This window comes from Chaetodon auriga, chromosome 1 (assembly GCF_051107435.1).
Source record: "Chaetodon auriga isolate fChaAug3 chromosome 1, fChaAug3.hap1, whole genome shotgun sequence".
NCBI classification, from domain to species: Eukaryota; Metazoa; Chordata; class Actinopteri; order Chaetodontiformes; family Chaetodontidae; genus Chaetodon; species Chaetodon auriga.
Window position 1 is genome coordinate 4,563,331 of NC_135074.1, and position 24,633 is coordinate 4,587,963.

Consider the following 24,633-nt stretch of genomic DNA (forward strand, 5'->3'; position numbering starts at 1 on the left):
CTTTCTTTCATTTGATGGACTGGATCTAGTGTGAATGTGCATGTAGACTCTGCATGCACAGTGACATAGTTGTGGTTGGTTTCTAACCACATTCACATAGGTTAGAATGTGAACCTATGTTACCAAACACAAGAGATACACTGAAAGCCAGTGTATCTCTTGTGTTTTGGTTGCTCTTGCAGTGTGTTTGTGTCCAGTCACTGACTTTTCCGGGTGTTTATTGATCGCTGCGCACATTACGGCTGTACAGCATCTAACATCGACTACTTGTGGTCGTAGATTTTAACACCTGCGACGCAGATCCATGCTTCATTCAGCTGATCCACCTGAGGGAGAGCCGCCGCTGTTGTTGTTGTGAAACTCCACATGTATGGAACGCAGCCCCGCTGTGGGTCGTAGCTGCAGCTCGAGATGAATGGAACGCAGCCACAGTCTGTCTGGTTCCTGTCTCCGTCATTTATCGGGGCGCCCTGGACTACACAGCGCTTGCTAGCTGGTTAGCAAACTTTGGGACAAAGTTACCCTGTGTAGTTGGGCTTTTTTTAAAGACAGAGAAGACAACGTGACGTTAACAGAGCGTAAACAAGATGCCTGCGGTCTCTAAAGGGGACGGGATGCGTGGCCTGGCCGTCTTCATCTCTGACATCAGGAACTGTAAGTTTGTTTATCACATTCACACAGTTCTTGGTTCGGCGAGCAGCAAGCTTGTTCGCCGGTGTCGCGTCAACAAGCAGTCGCAATGTGACGGCTCAGACGCGTCTCCTTTGCTCTCACTACTCACATTTTTAGCAAGTTTGTAGTATTGAAGTGTGTTTAGACAGCGGCTCAGCTGGCTGCTCTACGCCAGCTACGTTAGCTAGCTTCCAGATGCTAACGTCACGTCAAAGGGCGTGGACCTCACCGCTAACTGGAGATAATGACAAACTGCTGTTTTATCTGTGAACACGCTCAACTTTGTGTGGAATTTGTGGTTTTCAAATAGTTTTCTGCCATAGATGTAGACAGTTGTCTTTTTTGTGAAACGGTAGAACTGGCAATGTCATTCGACTTTGTTAAGAATATTTCAGGTAAGTTAACGTGAAAAGGACGCGCACAGCTGACGTGATGAGCAGCTCTGCGTCTGACACAGAGCAGAAACCTAAAGGGGCCTCAGAAAGCGCCCAGAGGGACCCCAAGAGTCCAGCAGGAGACCTTTTAGAGGAAATGCTCAGGTTAAGACCAATCATTCATAATTATAGAGTCCACACACACACACACACACACACACACACACACACACCTCATATTCGCTGTGCATTCAAGTGTTTTTACAGAGCGGAACTGTTACCAAACAAGTTGCCTCACATTTCTCTTCTCCCTTTTGCTTTTCCTTCTGCCCTGTTATAGTATATACACTGTAAATATGGTCAAATAAAGGTACTAAATTGATCAGTGCAAGTGTTTATTGAGCATTTAGCAACTGTGCTGAAAATGTGACTTGGAGAGGTTTTACACTGTCTGTGTCAGAGTGGGAAACGTATGGAGACACGTTGCACTCGTCAGAGGAAAACTAATTCAGGGATTATTATGAGTTGACTTTCACATCCCATAATTATAACTTGTAATATTGTAATTAGGACTGAGCATTGCTGTAGTTGTTGTATAAATGCCTTGTAATTACATGGTCTGTATTTGACAGTTATGAGAAAAGAGACATGTTGTATTAACGATGTCTTTCCCTGGCGTTTGTGAGAAAGACCAACACGATTGGGCGAGATGATGCTTTCTGTCTTGATTTGAGATTTTGGAAGGTACTGATGTCAGTAAGCTTGTTTGAGATGAGCCCGATCAGCACAGACAGTGCTTCCATTATCATTTTTTCTTCGTCATTCAATATCCACATAAACGTGAGCAGTAACAAATGTATTTAATGAGTCAATTTCTCAAATTACCAATTTAACACCTTTGTGCATTCTCCATAAATACCCCCCCAAATAGAGTCAAGCCACCTCCGAGCTGTTTGACCTCAGGCACTCTTTTTGATACCTCTCGTGGCTGCATTCACTAATCTTTTCTGCTTTCAGGGCAAGTTGCAACTCATCTCAAACAAGCCTGTAGTCTAATATGACTGACATGTCTATGTCAGCAGTGCTCAGGCATTGTGATTTGTTGGGAACATCCAGTCACAACTGCATGAAACTCACACTGATTGACTTGTTGTCAGTCCATCAGTCCCAGCTACTGCAGGTCATTTCACAGCTCTATTTCAGTGGAATCCTACAGGGTTTAGTCACCAGGGGTATTTTCTGTCACTTAATGCTGATGTGCTGATGATCTACTGAAGAGGTTGTTGCATGCACATGCACTCAGATTCTCTCACGGTTCCTATACCTACATTCATAATTGCAGATATAGTTATCAGAATTATGAGACCATATTCTCACACAAAGCTTCAAAGCTGTTGCAGTTTTTTTTGAATGATGTGATAAAGATCTCAGAGTAATAGGATACTGATCTCTTAAAAGCAAGATGCAGATGTCATAATCGTAGGAAAAGTCTCAAATGTTTTTCTTTGGTGAATGCAATGTGTTTTGGTGCAAAAGAGGTGTAGTTTCAGTAATTCAGTGTCGGGGGATTTCAGTTTACAGAAAATGGTGTGAAAAACAAAAAACATCCATTGAGCAGCTCCTCTGTGGGTGACAACGCCTTGTTATTGAGAGAGGTCAGAGGAGAATGGCCAGACTGATTCAAGCTCATAGGAATGTGCCAGTAACTCAAACAGCCAAGCCTTACAGTAGTGCTAAGAAGAAAAGCATTGCACTACACATGGAACCATGAAGCAGATGGGCTGCAGCAGCACAAACCCACAGCAGGTCTCCCTCCTGTCAGCTGAGAACAGGAAACTGAGGCTGCAGTGGGCACAGGCTCACCAACGGGCTCAGTAGAACATCTGAAATACTGTTGAGTCTCCATTTCTGCTGCAACATGCACACGTTAGGGCCTGAATTTGGTAGAAACAACCTAAATCCATGGATCCAGCCTGCCTTGTGTCTCCAATTCAGGCTGGTGGTGTAATATTGCAGCAACCCTGTTGAATCTGAATTAAGCACGATAGCCAGAATGAACAGTTCAGGTTGTTCTGGTGGAAACAGGGTGTTCTACCCAGCACAAGAAAGGCGTGCCTAATAAAGTGGCCACTGAGTATGGATAATATGTCTCTGTATCATGAAGCTCCAACGGTGCATTGACATTTCTCGAGTATAATGAACATGGAAACTGTAGTTAGTTCCTCTCAGCTCGTGGAAAAGGAGCAGAGCAGTGTAAACTGAAGGATGGTTTGTTCAGCTTCACGAGTGGTCACAGCACAGCGTAACGTACAAAATATCTTCTTCTATTTGCAGGTAAAAGTAAAGAGGCTGAAATTAAGAGGATAAACAAAGAACTGGCCAATATCCGTTCCAAATTTAAAGGTAGGTGAACAATTCTGACTAACCGGGCTGAACTTCGGGGAGGAGGCAGCGTGTTGAAATGGAGGGCCCCAAAACACTGACTTGTAACCCCTGATGTGTTTTGGGATTGGATTTGCCTTTCATGACACAAGTTTGCCCGTTGCTGTTAATCCACTCTGCTAACTCACCCTGTGACTGTCTTGGCTTTGCCCCCCTTTTTGCTTTCTTCTCAGTTTTTCGAGGGCTGTTGCTGTGCCTGCACTGTTAAAGGCTCACACACCTCACTGCGAATGTGTCTGCTTCAGGTCTTGTCCACTTGTTTACGGATATATTTTCCCCTGCATTTTGGCATCTTTTCCCTCTGTCACACATGCAAACAGCCTCTTAGGTCACTAAAACTATTTAGAAGGCCTTCTGAAGAGCAGGTTGTGATAATGTCTTCATCTCAATCTGCACATGCCCATTGTTGTTTTGTGTAAAGAGCATGTGCCTGAAACAACAACTACTGCTTCCTCTCTGTTTGGTTAGCACTGCTAGGTCTGATTACAAGTTTACAGCTTAGCTCAGTGGTGTTCTATGGTTATAGATTATTTTATTTAAAAATAATAAGCTCACTGTCAGTGCTCTGAACGTTCTTCTCTGGTGTTTGACCTATGGTTGACAGAGACTTTATTGCCACCAACTAGCCTCAAATGCTTGTTTGAGCATTTGGAATCATGTTTGCGTTCCTGTTTGAACAGAGGTATTATAAAGCAAATTTTATTCTTTTTTAAACTGAGGGGAGAAATATCTGTATGTGTGGACAAGTCTCCTGTTAATCTCCTGTTGGTGTTGTTTCTCCTGCCACCTGTTCCTCACTGCCTATAATTAGTTTGCTCCAGAATGAAGCTGCCCTCTCTTCCCATAGTGCTCAGCATACAGGCCTATGTTCATTGTAGCATGTTCCCCATGTGCTGTCCTCTCCCTGCATTAAATCAAGGTTTGACCAATGACTTTGGTGGTGAGTGTTTTCCTTTGTCCTTGTCCTTGTGCATAAATTCTGAAAATTATAAAAATTGTCAGCCATTGCCACACCAAATCTAACACTGGAAAAGTATGGGGGGAGGAGGTTTCAGGTGGTGTTCAACAACAATTTAGTGGAGCTTCAGCAGCAGTCTCTACAGCTCTGGTTACATGCACGTCCTGGGCATAATTGAAAAGTAAGGGCATAAAAAGCTGACCATAGTCAAGTCCTTCCAAGAATTCAACTGACATTAAGGTGGAATGGTCTCTTGCATGCTACTTAGTGCATGAGTTTAATCAATCAACACAATTACATTTACACCTCAGCTGCATTTGTCCAAGAGCTAGAATTTTTCCAAGCTGTGGGGCCATACTCTCTAACAAAAAAATATTATATTTATTTAGGCCTTACTAGTGTATTATTGATGAATATTTTGCCATTCTAACAAATCCTTTATCAGTGTGAATGGACTCTTATTGAAAATCCATAATGATCACTAGATGCTTAAAAATGATCTCAGGCATCCACCAAGGAGCTAGTCAGTGCTCAATACAAAACCCACAGTCCAACAACCAATGAATGAGTCCTTATATCAACAAAAAATGCTCATCAGGATCCCAGGAAGCAAACAAAAATACTCACCTTGAGGCTCAGTGCAACAGTTGGTCAACAAAAATAAAGCCTCCTGCGTTGAATAGACAAACTGAGATTCTTGGACAACTCTGGAGTTACCTCCTGCAGTCCGGCCAGTGCGCTGCTGTCAGCTCCAGGGAATGGACAGCCTGGAGCTGAGCGGTTTGATGGTGGGTCCACAGAGCAGAGAGGATGGAGTTGCACAGTAATCTGATTCTGTGGAACAAGTGGGCTGGATGTGGCCCGCGGGGTACTAGTAGATGATCACTGACATTATGCTTATGTGGCGATTGGATCTGCAGGCACTTAAAAAAATGTATACGAATATCGATCAGGTTATGCAAACTGTCAACATGGCAGAGAGGAGGGAAACTAGCACGACTATAAATGACTGCAAAATGCAATCAAGACTGAGTTAAAATGAAATGAGTGAGCATAAATTAATTAGATTACATAAAGAAACAAGTTCGTCAAATATACTTGTTAATTACTGTTGCAAAGCTAGGTTAACATGCATCCAGCATCTACCAAATCGTACTGTCTAACCAAGACGATACAAGACACAGAAGATCAGTAATGACATTCACTATTTATAAAAAATATGGATGAGATGAAGCATGAACCACAAGCATGTGACAAATTCAAATTCTGATGCTGGCCTGAATCGCCGACTCTGAATCGACTCTTGTTTCGGTTCACCTGTGGATTCTTTGGGGTTATGAAAATTGGGATCAGTTGAATTCCACCCTGCCTTTTCCTCCATTACTCACCAGTTTGGTATGAAATGACTGAAGATGAATTTATTGCCCATCTTACTCATGGGGCAATGGCAGACCAATGAAATCGCTTCATTTGTTACATCATGTAAACGTTCAATGCCTTTTGTGTTTGTGTGTGTGTGTGTGTGTGTGTGTGTGTGTGTGTGTGTGTGTGTATTTGTGTGTGTGTGAATAGGAGACAAGGCCCTCGATGGCTACAGTAAAAAAAAGTATGTCTGCAAGCTGCTCTTTATCTTTCTTCTGGGCCATGATATCGACTTTGGACACATGGAGGCTGTCAACCTCCTCAGCTCCAACAAGTACACAGAGAAACAGATAGTAAGTTTGTCCTCATGTTCATTCAGTGTGTGAAGTGGATCTTTTATCATGTGAATGCACCTGTGTGAAGGTGTGGGGATTAAGGAGTGTACAGATAACTTGACATACATTGTTTGTCCTTTATATGGTGGAATTGCACTGAAAACATTTTGCCTTGTCCCTTTCAGGGTTACCTCTTTATCTCAGTTCTGGTGAACTCTAACAGCGACCTCATCCGTCTAATCAACAATGGCATTAAGAATGACCTGGCCAGCCGCAACCCGACCTTCATGAACCTGGCCCTGCACTGCATTGCTAATGTGGGCAGCAGAGAGATGGCTGAGGCCTTTGCTTCTGATATTCCCAGGATCCTGGTGGCAGGGTTTGTACATAAACCTTAATGCAGACAGATTTGAACTGCCTCTAAGTTAAACTAAGTGCTTACTGTCACTCAATACCTTGGTTACGTTTGATGAGCATTTGTCAAAATAAGTAATTTCCTGCATGAATTGTTGGTTTTTGCAGCAAAAGCAATTACACACGCTGACATTTTTGACTTAACGGTATAATCCTTTAGAATTTCATAATTTCATACCCAATTTCCGTTGATATTTGTTCTGCAATAGCTGTTCGCTGTCTGTCATGGCTGTTTTGTCATTGCCTCTTATGTAGTTTAGTAGTGTAGTTTTCGTTGTAAGTGGTGAAATCTGCTAATGCTGCATGGGATTCAAATTGCTGTCACATGCGATTGACAGGAAACCATTTATGCATGTATTTCAACATGCCTCCCGGTTTGCTGATAGCTTTCCTATTGTTGTGTAAGAGCAGGGTATACTCACTTCCCTAAAAAGTCTGAGAAGGCCTTCAATTTGATTTTTACACTGCATTATTTAAATGTCCTGAAAAGACTTGATATTGTTATTTTTCTTAATGAACGGTCTTAACTTTTGACATGATGCGTGCGATTTTTCTCTCAATGCAACAGGATTCAGATAGTAGCAGGCAGTAATTATTTACCAATGATGCTAAACTAGGGATAGAGAGAGAGAGAGAGAGAGAGAGAGAGAGGGATAGAGAGAGAGACCCGTGTAGTTACATGTCGTCACAATGAGTCCTTATTTTCTGACCTTGTGTTGCGAGTGACATCACATGATTACAGCCTGTCAGAGTTCCTCGTCTATGAGATGCGGTCTATTGTCGAGTTGGATGTCAGGTTATCTGGTTCTAATCATTTTTCCAATCTGAGTTGGAACTGCGCCTTTATTTCTACCTAGTCTGTGATTGAGATTAGTTGAGATGATCAACAGTTCAGCAGAAGTGGTGATCCGGTTACACAAAGCAGTGATTTTGTTTTAGTTTGATCAATCTATTGATGTGAAATATGTCATTTATGATCTGGAATTCTTGTGATGTCCAGATGTGGTGCGGTCATCTGATCGCAGCATGTATCACATGGTCACCTGGATTAGGATGAAGATTAACAGACTTTGTTTGCAAGCAGGGCTACATTATTAAATGATGTCATGTACTGCTCACTGCAGCTCCAAAGAAAAGAGCACACTACTGATTATTTCCCACTGTGGAATAATATTGTTTTATAACATTACTTTCATTTTGGGCATTTCTATAAATTTCAAAGTTAAGAGCTGATGTGTAGGCGTGTAAAGGCTTTTGTTTCATGTACTGCGTTCTACCAATTCATTGCATTAAACAGTTTGATCATCATATTTTGATAATTTTGTGAATTTGCATATATTTGTTATTTGGAGTTACATATATAGTATTGGAAAAATATCCATATAGTGATTGGTTTAGAAAGTGTTGTCCAGCCACAAAGTGCGTTCGCTCTGCTGTGGAAAGCGTTTTAGCGTTTTTGTCTTTGTTGAGATCTTAAACAGAGCTGTGGCCTTTCTGACAGAGCAGCTGCTCAAGGACTCTGTACTGCTGAAATGCACTTACTGTTGCTACTAGTAACCACAGGTGTCGCCTAATTAACCAGGACTGAAGTCTGTGAAACTGTGACAGCGACCACTTGTTGACTGCATGTGCTGGATTATGATGAGTGAAGCTGTCCTGTACATGTCTCTATCAGGGACACCATGGACAGCGTGAAGCAGAGTGCAGCTCTGTGTCTGCTGCGACTCAACAGGACGTCTGCTGACCTGGTGCCCATGGGTGAATGGACGGCACGAGTGGTCCATCTGCTCAATGACCAGCACCTGGTAAGACAGTACCTGTGCCCCAGTTCCATACTACATACTGATAAATAGTATGCTCAAAGCAGACAGTATGCACACTGAATATGGTCCATTTCAGAGTGTGCTGTCAATACACACTATTCTCCCACAATGCAGTGCACAAAGGAAATGTTGCTTACAGCTGGAAAAAACAATAGTATCATTGATATCTGATGTTGCACATATTGTATCATTTCCTGTTAGTATAAAATGGTAAAGTGTGCATTTTTTGATATACAAGCTGCTAAAACATAAACACTGACAACTGGTATGCTGCACATGCTGTGTAGAGTTAGTGAGTCGAATGGATTTTAAATGCAGCATCTGCTTTGTACGGCCCACTCACTCACTCACTCACTCCTGTGTCTGTGCACCTGAAAGAGGCCCAGGCTGATGAAATACTGTGTCAGCTGGTCTGTATTTCTTGTATAAAGGTGTGTTTGTCTGTCTCCAGGGAGTGGTAACAGCAGCCACCAGCCTTATTACCACTCTGGCCCAGAAGAGTCCTGACGACTTCAAAACCTCCATCTCGCTGGCTGTGGCCAGGCTCAGTAGAGTGGGTATCTTTCTGTCACATTATATCGCACTGAGGTCAAAGATCAAGTCTGTTGATGTGTCGTCTTGTTCTTGCTTGACCAGATCGTGACTTCCGCATCCATCGACCTACAGGACTATACATACTACTTTGTGGCTGCACCGTGGTTGTCTGTCAAACTGCTGCGCCTGCTACAGTGCTACCCTCCACCTGGTACAGCACGGTCGTGTTTTTCTGGAGAAATTATGATCCACTGTAGAAAAGTACAGACCCATCACCTGTTAAGTGATGAGCAGAACTTCATCACTGTGTGTGCTTATAGAACAAAGTTTTGAACATTCACTACTCTGAACATCGAGTCGTATTCATGGTCCCTGCATGATCTTTCCTGATTAAGTTATTCCACTTTTTGTCATTTCTGGTGTTTTACCCCTTATTCTACTACCAGGTCAAATTATCAGCTTTGTTCATAAGGTAATTAATGGCCACATTTTCAGCAAATTTGCTCTGGGTATAACTGTTGACTATGGTAATCCCATTACCTTTCATCCAGTATGACCGTTAGACTGAAAGCAGAAACATTTAAACTCAGAAAAACCTTAAGCAAAGAGCCTTGATGTGATTACTTTATCTCACTCTTTTTGATTATGAGGCAGCAAAAACATTGTCTGTTACTTTGACATCCAGCTTAAAGTCAACAACATGTGCTTCCTGTTGAAGTCTGACTGACTCTATTAATATAACAGAGATATAATGAAGTCCCTGTGGTAATAGTCTGCAGAAGTAATGATGTTGACATGAGTTAAAGCACAGGCGTTCAGATCACAGCCTTTGTTGTTGCAGAGGATGCAGCGCTGCGAAGTCGTCTCACAGAGTGTCTGGAGACCATCCTCAATAAAGCCCAGGAGCCGCCCAAGTCCAAGAAGGTTCAGCACTCCAACGCAAAGAATGCCGTGCTGTTTGAAGCCATCTCCCTTATTATCCACCATGACAGGTTAGTCTCTTCTGCTGGTCACTGAATTGCTGTCGAATCATGGAATTACAGAGGTGTGTTCTGGAAAAGGAAAACCAGCTAATTTTGGTGAATTTTCTAGAGAATTTTACCATCAGTCAGCAGCATGTGATATTAGATGTTAGCTTTCAGTCCCTCTGTAGCAGACACCAGACTGTTCGCACTGCATTAAAAACACCAGGTTATGCTTTATCTTTGCACTTCACATCAGTGCCACAGGGCAAACCTTGCTATCATTACTTCACTTCCCTGTGAACTACTTGAAAGTTTTTAGATGCTGAATGTGCATTGACATTTGGACACTACATCCAGTTGTTGTATCTTTTCTCTCAGTGAGCCCACCCTGTTGGTACGAGCCTGCAACCAGCTAGGCCAGTTTCTGCAGCACAGGGAAACCAACCTCCGATATTTGGCTTTGGAGAGCATGTGCACACTGGCCAGCTCTGAGTTTTCTCATGAGACAGTAAAGACGCATATAGAAACTGTGATCAACGCTCTAAAGGTGAGTCCTTCAGCAGTTGTGTGTGCCTTTGATAAGCTTCTCAGGTTGGTGTGAAAATGATGTGAACGACTTAGATCATTTTTTTCAGAACCAGGTGGTTACTCCTCCATGTGATATTTAAAAGACTGGATTTACTGGAATCAAGCGGTGAAGTTGTAGCTGAATACATCTCTGAAGATGACTGCTGCTCTGCCAGAAGCTTGCGGTCTGTTTAGCTAGTCAGCATGGTGGTTAGAATTTGGCTAGCCATAAGTTCTGCTCTTTTAATGGCCATTATTGCTGAAGATATCTGTGTGTATATGATTAACTCTGATAATAATCTAATACACTGTCAAAGACTCCATGAAATGGCACATGTACTTCAAGACTGGAGATGGGGGTGGGGTCCGGTGCTGGCACTGGTTACAAACAAGTGGTTTATTAAAAACGACCTATACAAACGTATAGGCAAAGATGCAGGTGTTCCTGACCTCCAACAGGACCTGTGCACCTCCTGTCAGTTCCTCCATCTTATTCCATGAAGACGGCACATTAGCGGCCATTAAAGAGAGCATGGTTATGTCTGTCTTTGTAGATTCTGGCACACTCCTCTCTTCCTTCCTCTCTTCCTCTCCTGAACAGTCGTGGTCCAAGTTGGGTACATTCCATGGCCTTCCCCTAAGCACTGCCGTCTATCAGTGTCTGTCTAACAGTGGAGTTTACGTAGTTGATACAGCTGATAAAATCTGTCTGACATTTGTCACTTCATGCACTCACACATGTTTATTTGGTTTTCTATACAGACAGAGCGAGATGTGAGCGTTCGCCAGCGGGCTGTTGATCTGCTCTATGCCATGTGTGACCGCAGCAACGCCAAGCAGATTGTTGCAGAGATGCTGAGCTACCTGGAGACTGCTGACTACTCAATCAGAGAGGAGATAGTGGGTCATCAGTACAAGCCTGTACGGCATTTAGTTCCTCTGTGTGCTGCTCTCCCGCTCAGCTGACTGCTTCTTTTCCTCAGGTGCTCAAGGTGGCTATCCTGGCAGAAAAATACGCTGTGGACTACACCTGGTACGTGGACACCATCCTCAACCTAATCCGCATCGCTGGCGACTATGTCAGTGAGGAGGTGTGGTATCGTGTCATCCAGATTGTCATAAACCGAGATGATGTCCAAGGCTATGCTGCCAAGACCGTGTTTGAGGTAGGCATGAAGATTTATGCCATCACAGATCAGCTTGGCTGTCAGTGTGCACCCTCAGCATCTGCCTCATCAGGGTTATTACGTACATTTCCTAGTAAACATTTTCATGTATGCACCAAGAGGACTAAATGTGAGCAAAGTGGAAATTGGCTTGAACTTGTTATACTATTGGGGAATCCATGTATGAGCTCAGTCACATGGGTGAAAAATGGCAGGTCCATGTCAGCACCCGTCTCCGGCCTCACATGGGCCTTTTGTTGTCTCTCTTTTAGGTGCACATTTAAGAACAGGCGTCTCTTTGTCCGGTCCCTCGACGGGTACACAGACTAACACACTGTACTGTTCAGTGCAGCAAGTATGAATGTCCACAGCTGTTTCAGGCATTTTTAAATCAGGCTAAATACAGCGATTTCCATTACTTTCTTTGCTCTGGATGCAACAGAATGCCACACACAGCTGTCCCCTTGTTCTGCTAAAAACACTTGAAGCACACAAGGACCGAGTGACTCATTATTGAATTTTATAGAATCCATCCGTAAAGTTGTTTGCATTTCTTTCATAATGTACAACTATTCTAAACATGGTGCTTCACAAAGCACCAAAAACAGTCAAAACAGACCCTTTGGCCTGGTTACACGTTCCCCCAAGACATCCTCAAGGAGTTTACACAGTGGGAACCCAGTGAGGGATTGTTGTTGGCTGGGTGGTTCCCACCTGTTCCATCCAAAATGTGACAGTAGATAGTGTGTGGTTTCTTCCATGTTGTTGTAACCCACTGCTGTCATGCTTTGTGAACACTTGCAGGCACTCCAGGCTCCTGCCTGCCATGAGAACCTGGTTAAGGTCGGGGGCTACATCCTAGGAGAGTTTGGGAACCTAATTGCTGGGGACTCACGCTCCAGGTACAGATGGCATCCACTGCTTTGAGAATTGTATCATTTTTGTCTGAGTTTCAGCTGAAGGCTTACAAAAACAAAAGGAGAATATTCTTCTCACTTGTGTCAAGCAGTGTTCAGCGATGCAGACACTTAGCAATGCTGACTGCACTGTAAAGTGACATTTGAAAATTCAACAGTGGGCTTGGTTCAGTCTAGAGTTGACCGGAGTGTTAGAAGCTCTTACTGTTGCTGCTCTGTGTCATCTTCTCCTTCAGCCCTCTGGTCCAGTTCAACCTTCTACACTCCAAGTTCCATCTGTGCTCTGTGCCCACCCGGGCGCTGTTGCTGTCAGCCTACATCAAGTTCATTAACTTGTTTCCAGAAGTGAAGGCCACGATCCAAGATGTCTTGCGCTCAGACAGCCAGCTCCGCAACGCTGACGTGGAGCTTCAGCAGAGAGCTGTTGAGTACCTGAGGCTCAGCTGCATCGCCAGCACCGACATACTGGTTAGTGAATTATGCAGGTGTGTCAGTCTCACACACTCAAGCTTTCAAAGCTGTGCAGACACAGATCACAGTGGGAATTGTGACGTGATTCAGGGTTCAGGTGGATAGAAAACACCATTCAGGGGGTCATTTCATGTCGTGAGTTGTTGTAGTTTTGGTTCTTCTACTTCAGTCACTTGGTTGCTTTGTGCCGCCTATGTAAGCCATCATTCCGTGTTGTGACCATGACTTTGTCTGTCAGGCTCTTTTTTGGAGATGAATTTTTTTTTTCTTCAAACAGCTACTTCTGTCACTCTGAATGCTGCAAATACCAAGAGAAGACGCTCAGAAATGGGGCATCATTGTCCCCATTGGAACCATTTTTGAATCTCCCCCTCCTTCTCATCCTTTCCCTGCCTTTGAGTGCACTCATTTGGACAACCATAAATAATTTTGACTCTGTGTGATTGCTCTACATCTGTGAAATAACTGAGAATGACCTCAGTGGTGCTGTCTGTGTCAGCCCGGGCTGAAACCTTACAGTAATCGTCTTGTCCCCTCTGTCCCTCCTCAGGCCACAGTCTTAGAAGAGATGCCTCCCTTCCCAGAGAGAGAGTCTTCAATCCTGGCCAAGCTGAAGAGGAAGAAGGGCCCAGGACACCTGCCAGACATCGATGACGCCCGGCGGAATGTCAACGGCAGCACCGAGCACCGCGAGGACACTGAAGCCACCAAAAAAGTAACTCCTCTCAACAAGTGACGCTGTGCATTCAAATCTGCATGTTTCAGAATGATCTGCTATGAATCAAGCCTGCACACACAGATATCATGATGTGTATTGCTGTATATTGCTTTTTACTGGTTTCCAGCCTTTTGGCCATTGCCTTTATTTCCTTCCATTTGTAGCATTTCCTTGACCTCTACATTCACTTGTCTTTTCTCCTCCCTTCTCTGCTCTTCAACCCCTATCCTTCTTTCCCTCTTTCGTCCCTTCTTTTCTTTCTCCATCAGTCTTCTCCTTCACTGATGGCAGACCTTGTCTCTACCAACAGACCCCGCCCTGCCTCCTCTAGTCCCATCATGCTCTCTGCTGGGACCATGGTATACTCATAGCTAGAAACGACACACAGTATAGTGAATTACGTACCGTGATTATTCTTTACTACAGAGTGGCAGCTACTCTTGTCTTCTGTGTTGTTTTTTATGCAGTTGATCTATTGGAAATGTCCCAGCACTGAATAAGCACAGAATGGCCAACACGAGCTCGAACCTCTCTCTATAATGTGGGACAAACACAGCATTTAAATGTGTTGGAGCAGCTGTTGAAAGAAAACCTGAACAAAACGTTGCATTTAGTGGAAATCAATGCTCAGCAAGCAGCGCTAGCTAGCTCCCACTTTTAAAAGCATGATGCTGAAAGTTTTCAAGTGACAGTTTAGATTGTGCTTGATAGCTAACTTTATGTGAAAGAATCTCAACGTTCATAGGCTGTACAGTGTGACGTTCTTCAGTCTGTAGCACCTCAGAGAAGTTGACAGCACGACACGGACTCAGACAGCAGTGTGGGAAATGCCCAAAATGCTCCAACACACAAAAGCTGTGGTGTTATTATAGTTTACATTTCCTTACACAAAATGTGAGAAGAGTAGGCAATTAAATGGATTGCTTTGGGATTATCAGCCTGGCACCGTGGCCTCGTGTTTAAGTAGGGTTCTTTGATGTGCTTTGTATGCAGATACTGTCTGTTAAAGATGATGTTTGCTGGTGTTTCTCTCTCAGGGTTCCGCCCATCCCTTCACAGACCTGCTCAGTCTAAACTCCACCCCTTCAGCAGGAGCCAGTCTGCTGGTCGACGTCTTTTCTGACAGCCAAGCGCCTGCAGCCGTAGACGTGTGTGAGGAGCATTTTCCCAGGTGGGACCATGCTGTGAGCTTGGTTGATGAAATCAGAAGAGACGTAGAAGTTACAACCATGTGCAAATGGTTACACACGCTGCAGAGTAATCCACATTCCCCTAAATATCTGTAGTCTGGATCAAACTCTTCAAACACTGCATCCTGCTTTTCCCCTCATTGAAGTGCAAACTTTTGAAACGTTCCATATGAAACAAAAAGTTGTTATTGTAAATTTGTAATTGTGTGTTTGTAAATTCCAGATTTGTGTGTAAGAACAACGGCGTCATCTATGAGAACCAGCTCTTGCAGATTGGACTGAAGTCTGAGTACAGGCAGAACCTGGGTGAGCAGCACCTGTTTGTCTCCAGTCTGCTTGAGTTCTGCATTTTTGGAGAATATTGAAAAGAATTAGGTTCCAAAATAGGATTAGTAATGATCAAGTACATGCAGTGGAAACAGGTCAGATGTGAGTAGTTATGTAGTAAGAACTCAAACATAGTTTACCTGCTATTGTCCCACAGGTCGCATATACATATTCTATGGCAACAAGACATCCACCCAGTTCCTCAGCTTCTCCTCGTCAGTGAGCAGCCACGACACGCTCAAGACTCATATCCTTTCCACTTCGTGGTAACTTGTTACAGACTTGATTGTCCAATTCCAGCCCTTAAGAAGCCCTGCAGCTAACACAAGTAGCTAAAACAACAAGTACAACTACACCTTCCCACCCGAGCAGTGCTGTTATGGTCATTTCTGCAGGTCTGCTGTCTCAACACGACAAACTGCAGCGTGTGAATGGCTGTGAATACTTTCCAAAGCTGCTGGAGGTGTGCTGAGATGTATGTTGGTGTCATTTAGATATCTATAGAATCCTTGACCACTGTCTCCACAGCTGAATGTCCAGGCTAAGACAGTAGACCCCATAATAGAGGCTGGGGCTCAGGTCCAGCAGATCCTCAACATTGAGTGTGTGTCAGATTTCACGGACGCACCGGTACTCAACATCCAGTTCAGGTTGGTTTCCGAATGCATGCTTTTTATGTCTTCTTGTATATGCTGTGCTCTGTATGCTGATTGCTTCATGTTTGTGAACAGATACGGTGGAACTCTTCAGAACATGGCAGTGAAACTCCCAGTGATGCTCAACAAGTTTTTTCAGCCCACAGAGATGACATCTCAGGACTTCTTCCAGCGCTGGAAGCAGCTCGGAGCGTAAGACTCCCTTTACAGCCGCAGTGCACCACTGTCCCGTGGTGCTTTTACTCTTCCTCTTCTTTCATTTTGTTGACCAAACAGTTCAGTCATTCATTGAAAAAACAATTTGAGTTGCATCCCTTGTTGGGTTCCGATAGCCACTCTGTTGGACCTGGTTCCAAGTTCCTGGATTATCCGAACAGAATGAGGTTTTAACAGGTTGTGTGTGTTTCAGTTTTTGCAGTGGATAGCATTCTGTAGTGACATGTTCCTGTTTTGCTGCCCTGCCCCCCTCCCTGAGATAAGTAATTATCTGCTGTGGCTTCTCTCCTCAGTCCTCAGCAAGAGGTTCAGAACATCTTCAAGGCCAAACACCCAATGGACATAGATGTTGCCAAGGCCAAGGTAAAATCTGTAGACATGAAGCAGCTGTTTGTGAGGACACCACGGAGGCAGTCTGCATGAGTGATTTGATGCTTTTGTCATAAATGCTTTATAATCATTAAGGGGGCTTTTCTTTTCTCTTCTCTAAATTCTGTTGCAGATCTTAGGTTTTGGTGTGGCTCTGTTGGACGGAGTGGATCCTAACCCAGCAAACTTTGTTGGAGCTGGAGTCATTCACACCAAGAACACTCAGGTGGGCTGCCTGCTCAGACTGGAGCCCAACACACAAGCACAGGTACAGACACACACACACACACACACACAGACTCATTCCTGTCCTGCACCATCACATGGCCCGTGTAACTGTGTGTGTGTGTGTGTGTGTGTGTGTTTTCTCTTCAGATGTACCGTCTCACCCTCCGGACCAGCAGGGACTCTGTGTCTCAGAGACTGTGTGATCTCCTCTCTGAACAGTTTTAGTCCAGCACCAGCATTTTTACACCTCTGCTCTCCGAGTCTTTTGTTTGAATCGATTTCTTGTACAGTGTTTTTTTTTTTTTTTTTTACTCTACATCTAAATGAAGTGAAACATATTCTTCACACATAGCTTCACTAATATGTCACTGCTTTAAACCTACCTTGTTCTCTGCGGACGGTCCAGCGAGGCCGAGGGTTCTGCAGCTCCAGAACGTGTGTTGTTGCTGCTCGGGTACTGCCTTCCTTATTCAAACACTTTGAAGAGTTACTTAGGAAGCATTCACAAGATTAAGTTAGCTGAAAATCTCTGTAGGATTGAACCTATGATACCAATGATCTCAACAATGAATTCATTTGTTCGGTAGCATTTCTATAAGACATTTATTCTTGTAGTGATTCAAACAAATATTGCACAGAACTGGGAAGCTTTCCTGAACTTCTCGCCCATTTTGCACTTGTTAGATAAAGAAATAGATAACAGAGGTAGATCAAATAGATTTAGACAAGAGAATTTTGACCTTGATGTCAGAATTCTTACTTATTTCACCACTTCTTCATGTCTGTCATCTCAGGAGGAAAAGCAAAGCTTTGCATTGTGGTATTTTTTTAACAGAAAATAGACTTTGCTGCCATTTTGTGAATTTTTGAGCTACATTGTGCATAAATTTCACATATAGAACTCAGACACCTAAATAAAATGGCATAAAGTTCAATATAGAACACTAGGTAGCAAGTGGATCTCAGTTTCTGGTGGTGATGAATTCATATTATACTCCACACAATTGTGCCTGTGAACCTTTGTAACTTACTGTGAGGAACAGAAAGCCTTGAAATAGAGTAAGAGTGTTATTCTGAGTTTGAAGCACTGCCACGCTGTCACACTACTTTCACCTGATTGCAGTTTTTTCCCACAAAGCACTGCCAAACTGGTCATATTTCTGTGTTTCAATAACTTAATGTATGTTCTGTTTTATGAAATGTACTCGTATCATAATCCTTGGTGGCTTGTTCAGCATAGAGACTGGCTGAGTTGAAGCTAAATCTTCTACAACCATTAAAGCAGTGTAAATATGACCGGTGGTTTTACACTGGGTCATCAAGAGTCCAGGAAGTCTGTGCCCAGCCAGGAAGTAGTCATAACCATCTCCTGGCCATAGTTCATATTTAGCAGGCAGATATTAAAGTGCTAGTGATCCTCTTGTGTAACTCTCAGACAGAAATTAAACAAGAGTATGTACGAAAATATTCCTCTAAATTAGTAATATTAATTTAGGAATAAATGTAAAGAAAATCAGAATAAGTCTTTACATTGTGGTAAAGGGTTTGCCAGATTCATGAATAGAGGTCCATTAATCTGGACCTGAGAAGCTTTACTGTGACGTGGAATTTTACCAAATGGACACCATGTTTTAACAATGGCTCTGGGCCCATAACCATTTACTTCATGTCTTGTGGAATATAAGATTTGACATCACTTTCCAAGCGATGGGCTTGACCCTTTTGGAGGTCTTCAGCTTGTTTACCTTTGTCAGGCCCTGAAGGTCCGAGCTGTGCTCCAGAGGGCCAACCAGCCCAGTGTCACGCTGTGCCTTCTGTCTTTTCATGTATGTTAAGGGATGAAATCTCAGATTTGCTGACAAAGTAGAACAAAGCACAGCTGTAAATGACCATTGGACAATAAGCCCTGATCTTCTCTCCAGCCTGTTTTGGATGTAACGCTGTTGGAAAAGTCCAGTAGCTCAGTGTTTCATGTCAAAGGTGTAACTCAGAGGGACAGCTGACAGATTAGTACCCTGATCTGCGTTCTTCACTCGATGGGGCTTTTTTAACGTCTTTAAAGTCTTTATCGTGCTCTTACACCTGCAACTTAACCTTTTATGGCTCAAGCTGATTGGTCTCATTAGTCATTTTCAGACGCAGCAGGCAGCTGCCTCTGACAAGCCCACCTGCCCAGCACCAAACAGCAGGCCAAGTTAGCAAGCTGAACACATGCTGGAGCATTTTAGCTCCATAGTTCCTCAAGATTTGGAGAAGACCTGAACAGAGCTGAGAGGAGAGTGAATACTGCTGGAAACACGACACCCAATGAATGCTAACGTTGCTCTGAATTTGCTGAAAGCAGTATCGTTTCATAGCCTGGGTCTTGTTTTCATATTTTTGTCCAGTATTCTCCTCCGGTGCACTGTAGGCCACCTTACCTCTGTTGTGACAGAAAACAGACATCTGCTCAGCTGAACCAACCCTATACCAGGGTCCAAATAAGGCCACCAAAATGAAATTACAGAAGGCTTAACCAGGTACCAGCCTTTCTGCTTGAACCAAATTGGATTTAAAGCCCGAAGTAACTGATTTTGATAGTTGTGAAGTAGTGTTCAGGTGGAGTACAGGGTATGAGGTAGTGTTAAATATACTGTAGATAATTGGGCCTAAACCATGACATGAAGACCTAGCCTGTGTCCTCCGTGCTGTATCCAGTACGCTAAGTGTTTACAATCAGTCGCCATTTGAACTGCAGAAATCTAACAATGCTGTCGTTTTTCGTGCCTTCTAAGACGTGTTTGGTGTCTGTGCCAGACGCGGGATTATGCTGCATTTGAAAAAGAAGAAAAGGCTGGATATGTTGTGTAAATGTCATGTTAGCATCCACATCCAAAAGTTTCTACCAATAAAAAAAAAAAAAATCAGCTTACGTTTGAATGGAAAAAACATGACTCATTCAAAGTGTAGTTACACAATGTGTGCACAATATAACCAAACTCAACATCCCACAATGCACTTGAGACTTGTGTACAGCTGACTGCAGGTCTTAAATAAAGGCCTCCCTGCTGGCTGGCTCGCCTCAGTCCTGGTGGAGTAGCACCCTTTAGTGGCTCAGGCTTGCAGACGTGTTTTTTTGCTTTGGAGGATTGGAGTGAAAGATAACTGCGGCGGTCTGTTTCCATTCCTGCTCTGCTTCACTTGCTTATTTCTTTTTTTCGGCATTTCCACTTCACTTGAAACTTGCACTTACATGACACTTCAGCTCCATTCAGGCCTTTGAATGTCTGCTGGATCTGTAGCTCATTCCCCACTTTTCACTTGAACTGATGCTACACTTGCTACTTACACTTAAAGTGACACTTCTTTCGTTTTCCTCAGCGCTCACGCTTCAGCTTCTTTCAGTACTTCCATCTTGCTTTACCACAGACATATGTAACAGTGATTTAATGGCGTTGCACATGCCATCACGACTTGACGTGTTGATGTCGAACACTCAGTGTAGCAGCATTTGTAGCTGTTGAAAACGAACAAAATAATGATTGTTATTGTTTTTTGCCGCTGCCCTGACACCCTCTGCTTTTCACTGAAACGGTTGTTTTTGTAAGAAGCCGCATCAGCTGTCACATCTACACTGTTCCTTGTCACATGGGTATTGCAATACAGACGTTTGTTTCTTGCATGCTGTCTCTGGCTCATACTTTTGTGTCTGTCTCACACACAGACTGTGTTCTCGGCCAACGCTCTCACTTGGTCGTCATGTGAAAGAGGGTTGAGCCATAAGGGTGGGAAAAGGTTTTGGCTGGATTGCAATAATGCTCCCTTACTGAGGCAATAATAAAGAGTCTATGGATACAACTGGGGAATAAAAGGGAGGCTGATTTTCAAATGGAAAGTTTTAATGAACACTATTCACGATGGACGTCTGAAACGGGTCAGTGACGACATTTCGTGCAGGCACTCGATGCTTTGGTGTTCAGCCTTTTCTGCCTTTGAACTGATTACTGTTTTTCAGGTTGAGCACCCAGTTAGAATACACACCTGCTTTTTTTTTTTATTAAAGAGTCAAAATTTGAACTTGCCGTCTCATAATTTTGATTTAGTGTCATCATTTGAATTCAGTATGTCATAATTTTGACACCTCGTAAAAATGACTAATTCTATAATGCATGACTTGGTCTCTTACCTTTCCCAGCAGTAATGTGCTTCTTAAGAAATGTCTACAGTATATTAGAATAAAAGGTCTCAATAAAACTTCATATGACATCACATGTTATTTCAACTGAAAAGGGATAAAAGCAGATCATTTGGTTCACAGAAAACGTGTTTAAACATGGAAGTTCATTACTGACCTTTGAGAGCAGAATATATAACAAAACGCTCTCAATTCAAAAGTCCACTTGAGAAGTCAAATTATTTTGTTACTTAACAAAAATATTATTCCCCATATAATATAGAAATTGGGAGAATTTACATTGTTGAAGCAATTCTTGCTTATATCTGTGTGTATTTTTCAAAATGTGCAAAGTCACAGTCTGAACTTCAAAGAAGGAAATAATCAGTCAAAAGCACAAAATAAACTTTATTCCAATGTTTGATTTGCAGAGACAGCAGAGGTATTTTAAAATCACCCTGATACAGAGTGTGGGAATAAAGATATTATATTCTAATCCAGAATAAACAGCACCTCAGGCCCAATATAGAAAAGTGACGCTGACATCAGCCTGTTGTACAAAACCTTGTTTGTACTTCGGCTACTGTCCTTTTATTACTGATTAACTCAAACAGGTTTCTGTGTCAAGTACAAAAATACATTATGTTTGCGAGGCCCGACCATCCTGAAAAGTCCAAGTGTAACATAACTCAATCCTGATAACGCACCTCTGCTCTGAGCTCCTTTGTGACGTAGCTAAGCAGCGCAGCAGTGACCTGCTGCTGGAGGGTGGCATTGCCCATCACAAGGGCGATGAGCTGGGCCGCGTCCATCCAGTCCAGGTTGCCCAAGACGGCCATAATGTCAGTACAGAGCTTCTGTTGCTGGGTCGGTGGCAACTCCATCAGGATCTGAGGCAGAGGCCTGAACTGCCCGCTGGTCAGCCAGCTGCCTAAGAGACCACCGACTGCTCCACCTGGTGCGGGGGGGGGGGGATAAAGGTCAGTTACAGGGTCAGCTGACACCCAGCAGACAGGAGGAGCAGGAGGGCTCAATCCCTCTGTCCTTCCTTGGAATGATTCACATGGAAATACTCCAGCTGTGTTTTTGTACTTTATCTTGGTCTTCTCCCAGCTGAGGCTTCCAGTGCTTCATTCTGAGCACTGACAAGATTTTACTTACCAAAACCTGAAGCTGCTATAATCAGTGTTTTTCTATCAACACTGACTCCATGTAATGTGAGGAGCTGCTTGTAGTGATGAAACCAAATACGAGTCTCACTTGTAGCATCTCTCAGCTCATTGTTTGCCACTATTCTCAGTCATATAGTAATCCACAAAAAAACCCACCACAAGTCCACAGAGCCATGGTGACATCTCCAAACTCATTGATTATTTGACCAAGACTCTGATTAAGTATCTGCTGATCAATAGCCAAGCAGTCAATAAGAAAGAAGAGGTGCTGGGTGTAAGTATTGGAACAAAAAGCATCAGCTGTGCCTGAAATATGTCCTCTCTGATTAGTCCGTCTCCAAAAGGTCTCATCTGCTTAGTCAAAGTTTTGCATTTTCCATCAAGATACTTGACCCTCAAAGCCCCCTACCAGCGTGGGCTACATTTGGACCTGTTGATCAGGCAGCTGTAATGTCTACTCCACAGACACAGAGGTCAGAATCAGTGCTTTCTGTGTTTATTCTTACCGACAGCAATCCCTGCAGGTCCACCGAGCAGCCCGCCGACAAAGGCTGTTCCTCCTGCCACCACCGCTCCTTTGGTTGAGTTTTTCACCGCAACCTTGATCTGATCGTGAGCTGATAATTCACAGCACAGACGCATGACATCATCCATTCGTGGAGCCATTCCTGCATTGAGACGCTGGCGTGACAGGAAAGAGAGGACATTCAACTCTACTGCAGTGTCTTACTTCAAACATAAGAGCCATCGAGTTTCGCCCTACAGCTGCAGCAGAGAATCTGCTTGAGTGAGCTGAGTGCTTCCACAGATGAGACGTGGTTAACGCAGCATCTAACAAACCACCAAACCTTATTTAATCACACTCTCTCTCACACACAGATACAGTTGAACAGATACAGTTAGTTTACTGCATCACATAGCTTCTCTACAGACTCCTAATATCTCACAGTGACCATGAAGAGTCTGCAGATTTCCTCAGACAGTGATGGAAGCGTAACAAGGTGAAGTGATGAAGATGAACACCCAGACTCTTAGATGGAGGAAAAACCTGCAGCCATGCGGCCCTTCGTGGAATGAGTTTGACATGCCTGGTTTACACAGTCGTCTACGCACTGAGAGAAAATGTTCAAATCTCCTTTCAAGGACTCGTCTGCTTCCAGTTAAATGTCATTAATGTCAGGCTGACATGCTTCCACATGAAAGGTGACATCAATAACTTACAGACGACAACCTGCAGATGCTGCTGCTCGAAGCATCACAGACAGAGACCACAACTGAGCACTGTCTCCCAAAACAAGGTGCATCACGTGCTCAAGGGAGAGGAACGGATCAGGTGCATCGCGCGCACCAGGGAGAGGAAAGAATCATCACCTCGCGCACGAGAGGAAATCAGGTCCATATCGTAACTGTTGTTAGTTTTGCTTTCATTTACTTAAAAATTCAACATAGACTGACCAGCACGAAATAAAGAAAAACAACTAAGAAAATAATATAGAAGTCTCCGCATTTTATAACTGTTACTCAAGAAAAACTAATGTTTCAACAAATATTGATTTGTATTCACAATTAGGTCGTGCTTTTAATCTGTGTGTGGGCCGAATGTCAGTGTGGCTGTGGTCACTTCGTAAAATATCTCAAGTCAAATTAATCGGTTTATTCATGATTGGCAACACCTGCCATTTTTAAAAATTCACGGATTTCTGAATGGAGTTTAGTGTGACAGATTCTTTACAGAACTTATGAGCCGAGTACTGCTCTAAACCACAAGGGTCCACATAAGGTGAATATAAACTACGCAAACATACTAACTATAGCCTATAGTGTTTTTTCAGTCAAGCTGACTTAATGGAAAAGAAAACAGTGATAAATCCTCGACTGTTTGATTACAATTCAACACAAGTTTCCTTTCTATTTCAATACCGTTAACAAAACATGATTACAAGCACCAATGGATTAATTTCTTCATCTCGGCAGCTGTCACCAGCCTTTCCTCGATAATTCGGCGGATCTGTTTGTTACAGTACCTTCAGTCTTGTGCCGAACTTGCTGAGTGGAAGTCTCGCTCCTCACACGAATTCACAACGTCTGATCTCTGAAGTCATTCTACTTCCTGCTTCCCAATATATATCAGAGAGTACAAACAATCGCGACAAGATAGTTATTTTCAACAAAATACGTAGACACAAATTGTCAGTCTGTCACTTTGCTGTAGCGCCACAAATCGTACATATCTAAATAAATACAATGTCATTATGTGAGTTTACACTGACAGAGCCCTTCATTTCCGACTGAAGCTAATGTGAGCAGTAAAGTCAACACAAACACAAACACAAACATCTTCCTGAACTCGAAAAAGAGAGTCAAGACTTCAGTTATTCATCTGAGACGGTTACTGCTGCGTGTTTGTCTCATTTTCATCTGGATATACATGAAAAACAAAGCTTCACGTCTGGAAGGTTTTATTTTTAGAGTATTTTCCTCTTTAACAACTAGAAAGCTGTGCGCGGCTTACCAAGTAATTGTTCAAAATAGCAGTTTGCGCATGCGCTCTTTATAAAGCAATGGCTGGCGCTTAGAGCAGGAGGTGAATTATCTGGAACTAAA

At 43.2% G+C, this 24,633-nt stretch overlaps 2 protein-coding genes across 4 annotated transcripts; one reads left to right on the forward strand and one right to left on the reverse strand.

Annotated features, from left to right (window-relative positions):
* Positions 1–452: 452 nt before the first annotated feature.
* LOC143322190 (AP-2 complex subunit alpha-2) lies at positions 453–18,000 on the forward strand. Of its 2 annotated transcripts, XM_076733241.1 has the most exons (23): positions 453–654; positions 3,381–3,449; positions 6,019–6,161; positions 6,329–6,522; positions 8,233–8,362; positions 8,832–8,933; positions 9,017–9,125; positions 9,756–9,906; positions 10,258–10,426; positions 11,209–11,346; positions 11,430–11,612; positions 12,417–12,514; positions 12,766–12,997; positions 13,551–13,715; positions 13,988–14,077; positions 14,756–14,889; positions 15,132–15,214; positions 15,393–15,481; positions 15,761–15,885; positions 15,967–16,083; positions 16,401–16,470; positions 16,610–16,744; positions 16,852–18,000. In XM_076733241.1, the coding sequence occupies exons 1-23, from the start codon at positions 588–590 to the stop codon at positions 16,927–16,929; spliced, it is 2,871 nt and encodes a 956-aa protein (XP_076589356.1). In that variant the 5' UTR covers positions 453–587; the 3' UTR covers positions 16,930–18,000. The 2 variants fall into 2 exon arrangements, with proteins under 2 accessions (XP_076589356.1, XP_076589445.1); XM_076733330.1 differs by lacking the exon at positions 13,988–14,077.
* Positions 18,001–21,247: 3,247 nt separating this feature from the next.
* LOC143324421 (protein C19orf12 homolog) lies at positions 21,248–24,134 on the reverse strand. Of its 2 annotated transcripts, XM_076736869.1 has the most exons (3): positions 24,054–24,134; positions 22,536–22,710; positions 21,248–21,812 (listed from the first exon to the last, which is right to left on the reverse strand). In XM_076736869.1, exons 2-3 carry the CDS (start codon positions 22,693–22,695, stop codon positions 21,547–21,549), a joined length of 426 nt encoding a protein of 141 aa, XP_076592984.1. In that variant the 5' UTR covers positions 22,696–22,710; positions 24,054–24,134; the 3' UTR covers positions 21,248–21,546. The 2 variants fall into 2 exon arrangements, with proteins under 2 accessions (XP_076592984.1, XP_076592994.1); XM_076736879.1 differs by lacking the exon at positions 24,054–24,134 and having other exon boundaries at positions 22,536–23,003.
* Between the last annotated feature and the right edge of the window lie 499 nt (positions 24,135–24,633).

Bases quoted from the DNA above. Each gene is read 5' to 3' on its own strand.
- LOC143322190 (XM_076733241.1), top strand. From the start codon at position 588: ATGCCTGCGGTCTCTAAAGGGGACGGGATGCGTGGCCTGGCCGTCTTC. The intron at 8,934-9,016 runs GTGGGTATCTTT...TTGCTTGACCAG, and splicing joins CTGTGGCCAGGCTCAGTAGA to ATCGTGACTTCCGCATCCAT. The intron at 11,613-12,416 runs GTAGGCATGAAG...GAACACTTGCAG, and splicing joins CTGCCAAGACCGTGTTTGAG to GCACTCCAGGCTCCTGCCTG.
- LOC143324421 (XM_076736869.1), bottom strand. From the start codon at position 22,695: ATGGCTCCACGAATGGATGATGTCATGCGTCTGTGCTGTGAATTATCA. The intron at 21,813-22,535 runs GTAAGAATAAAC...CCCCCGCACCAG, and splicing joins ACCTGCAGGGATTGCTGTCG to GTGGAGCAGTCGGTGGTCTC.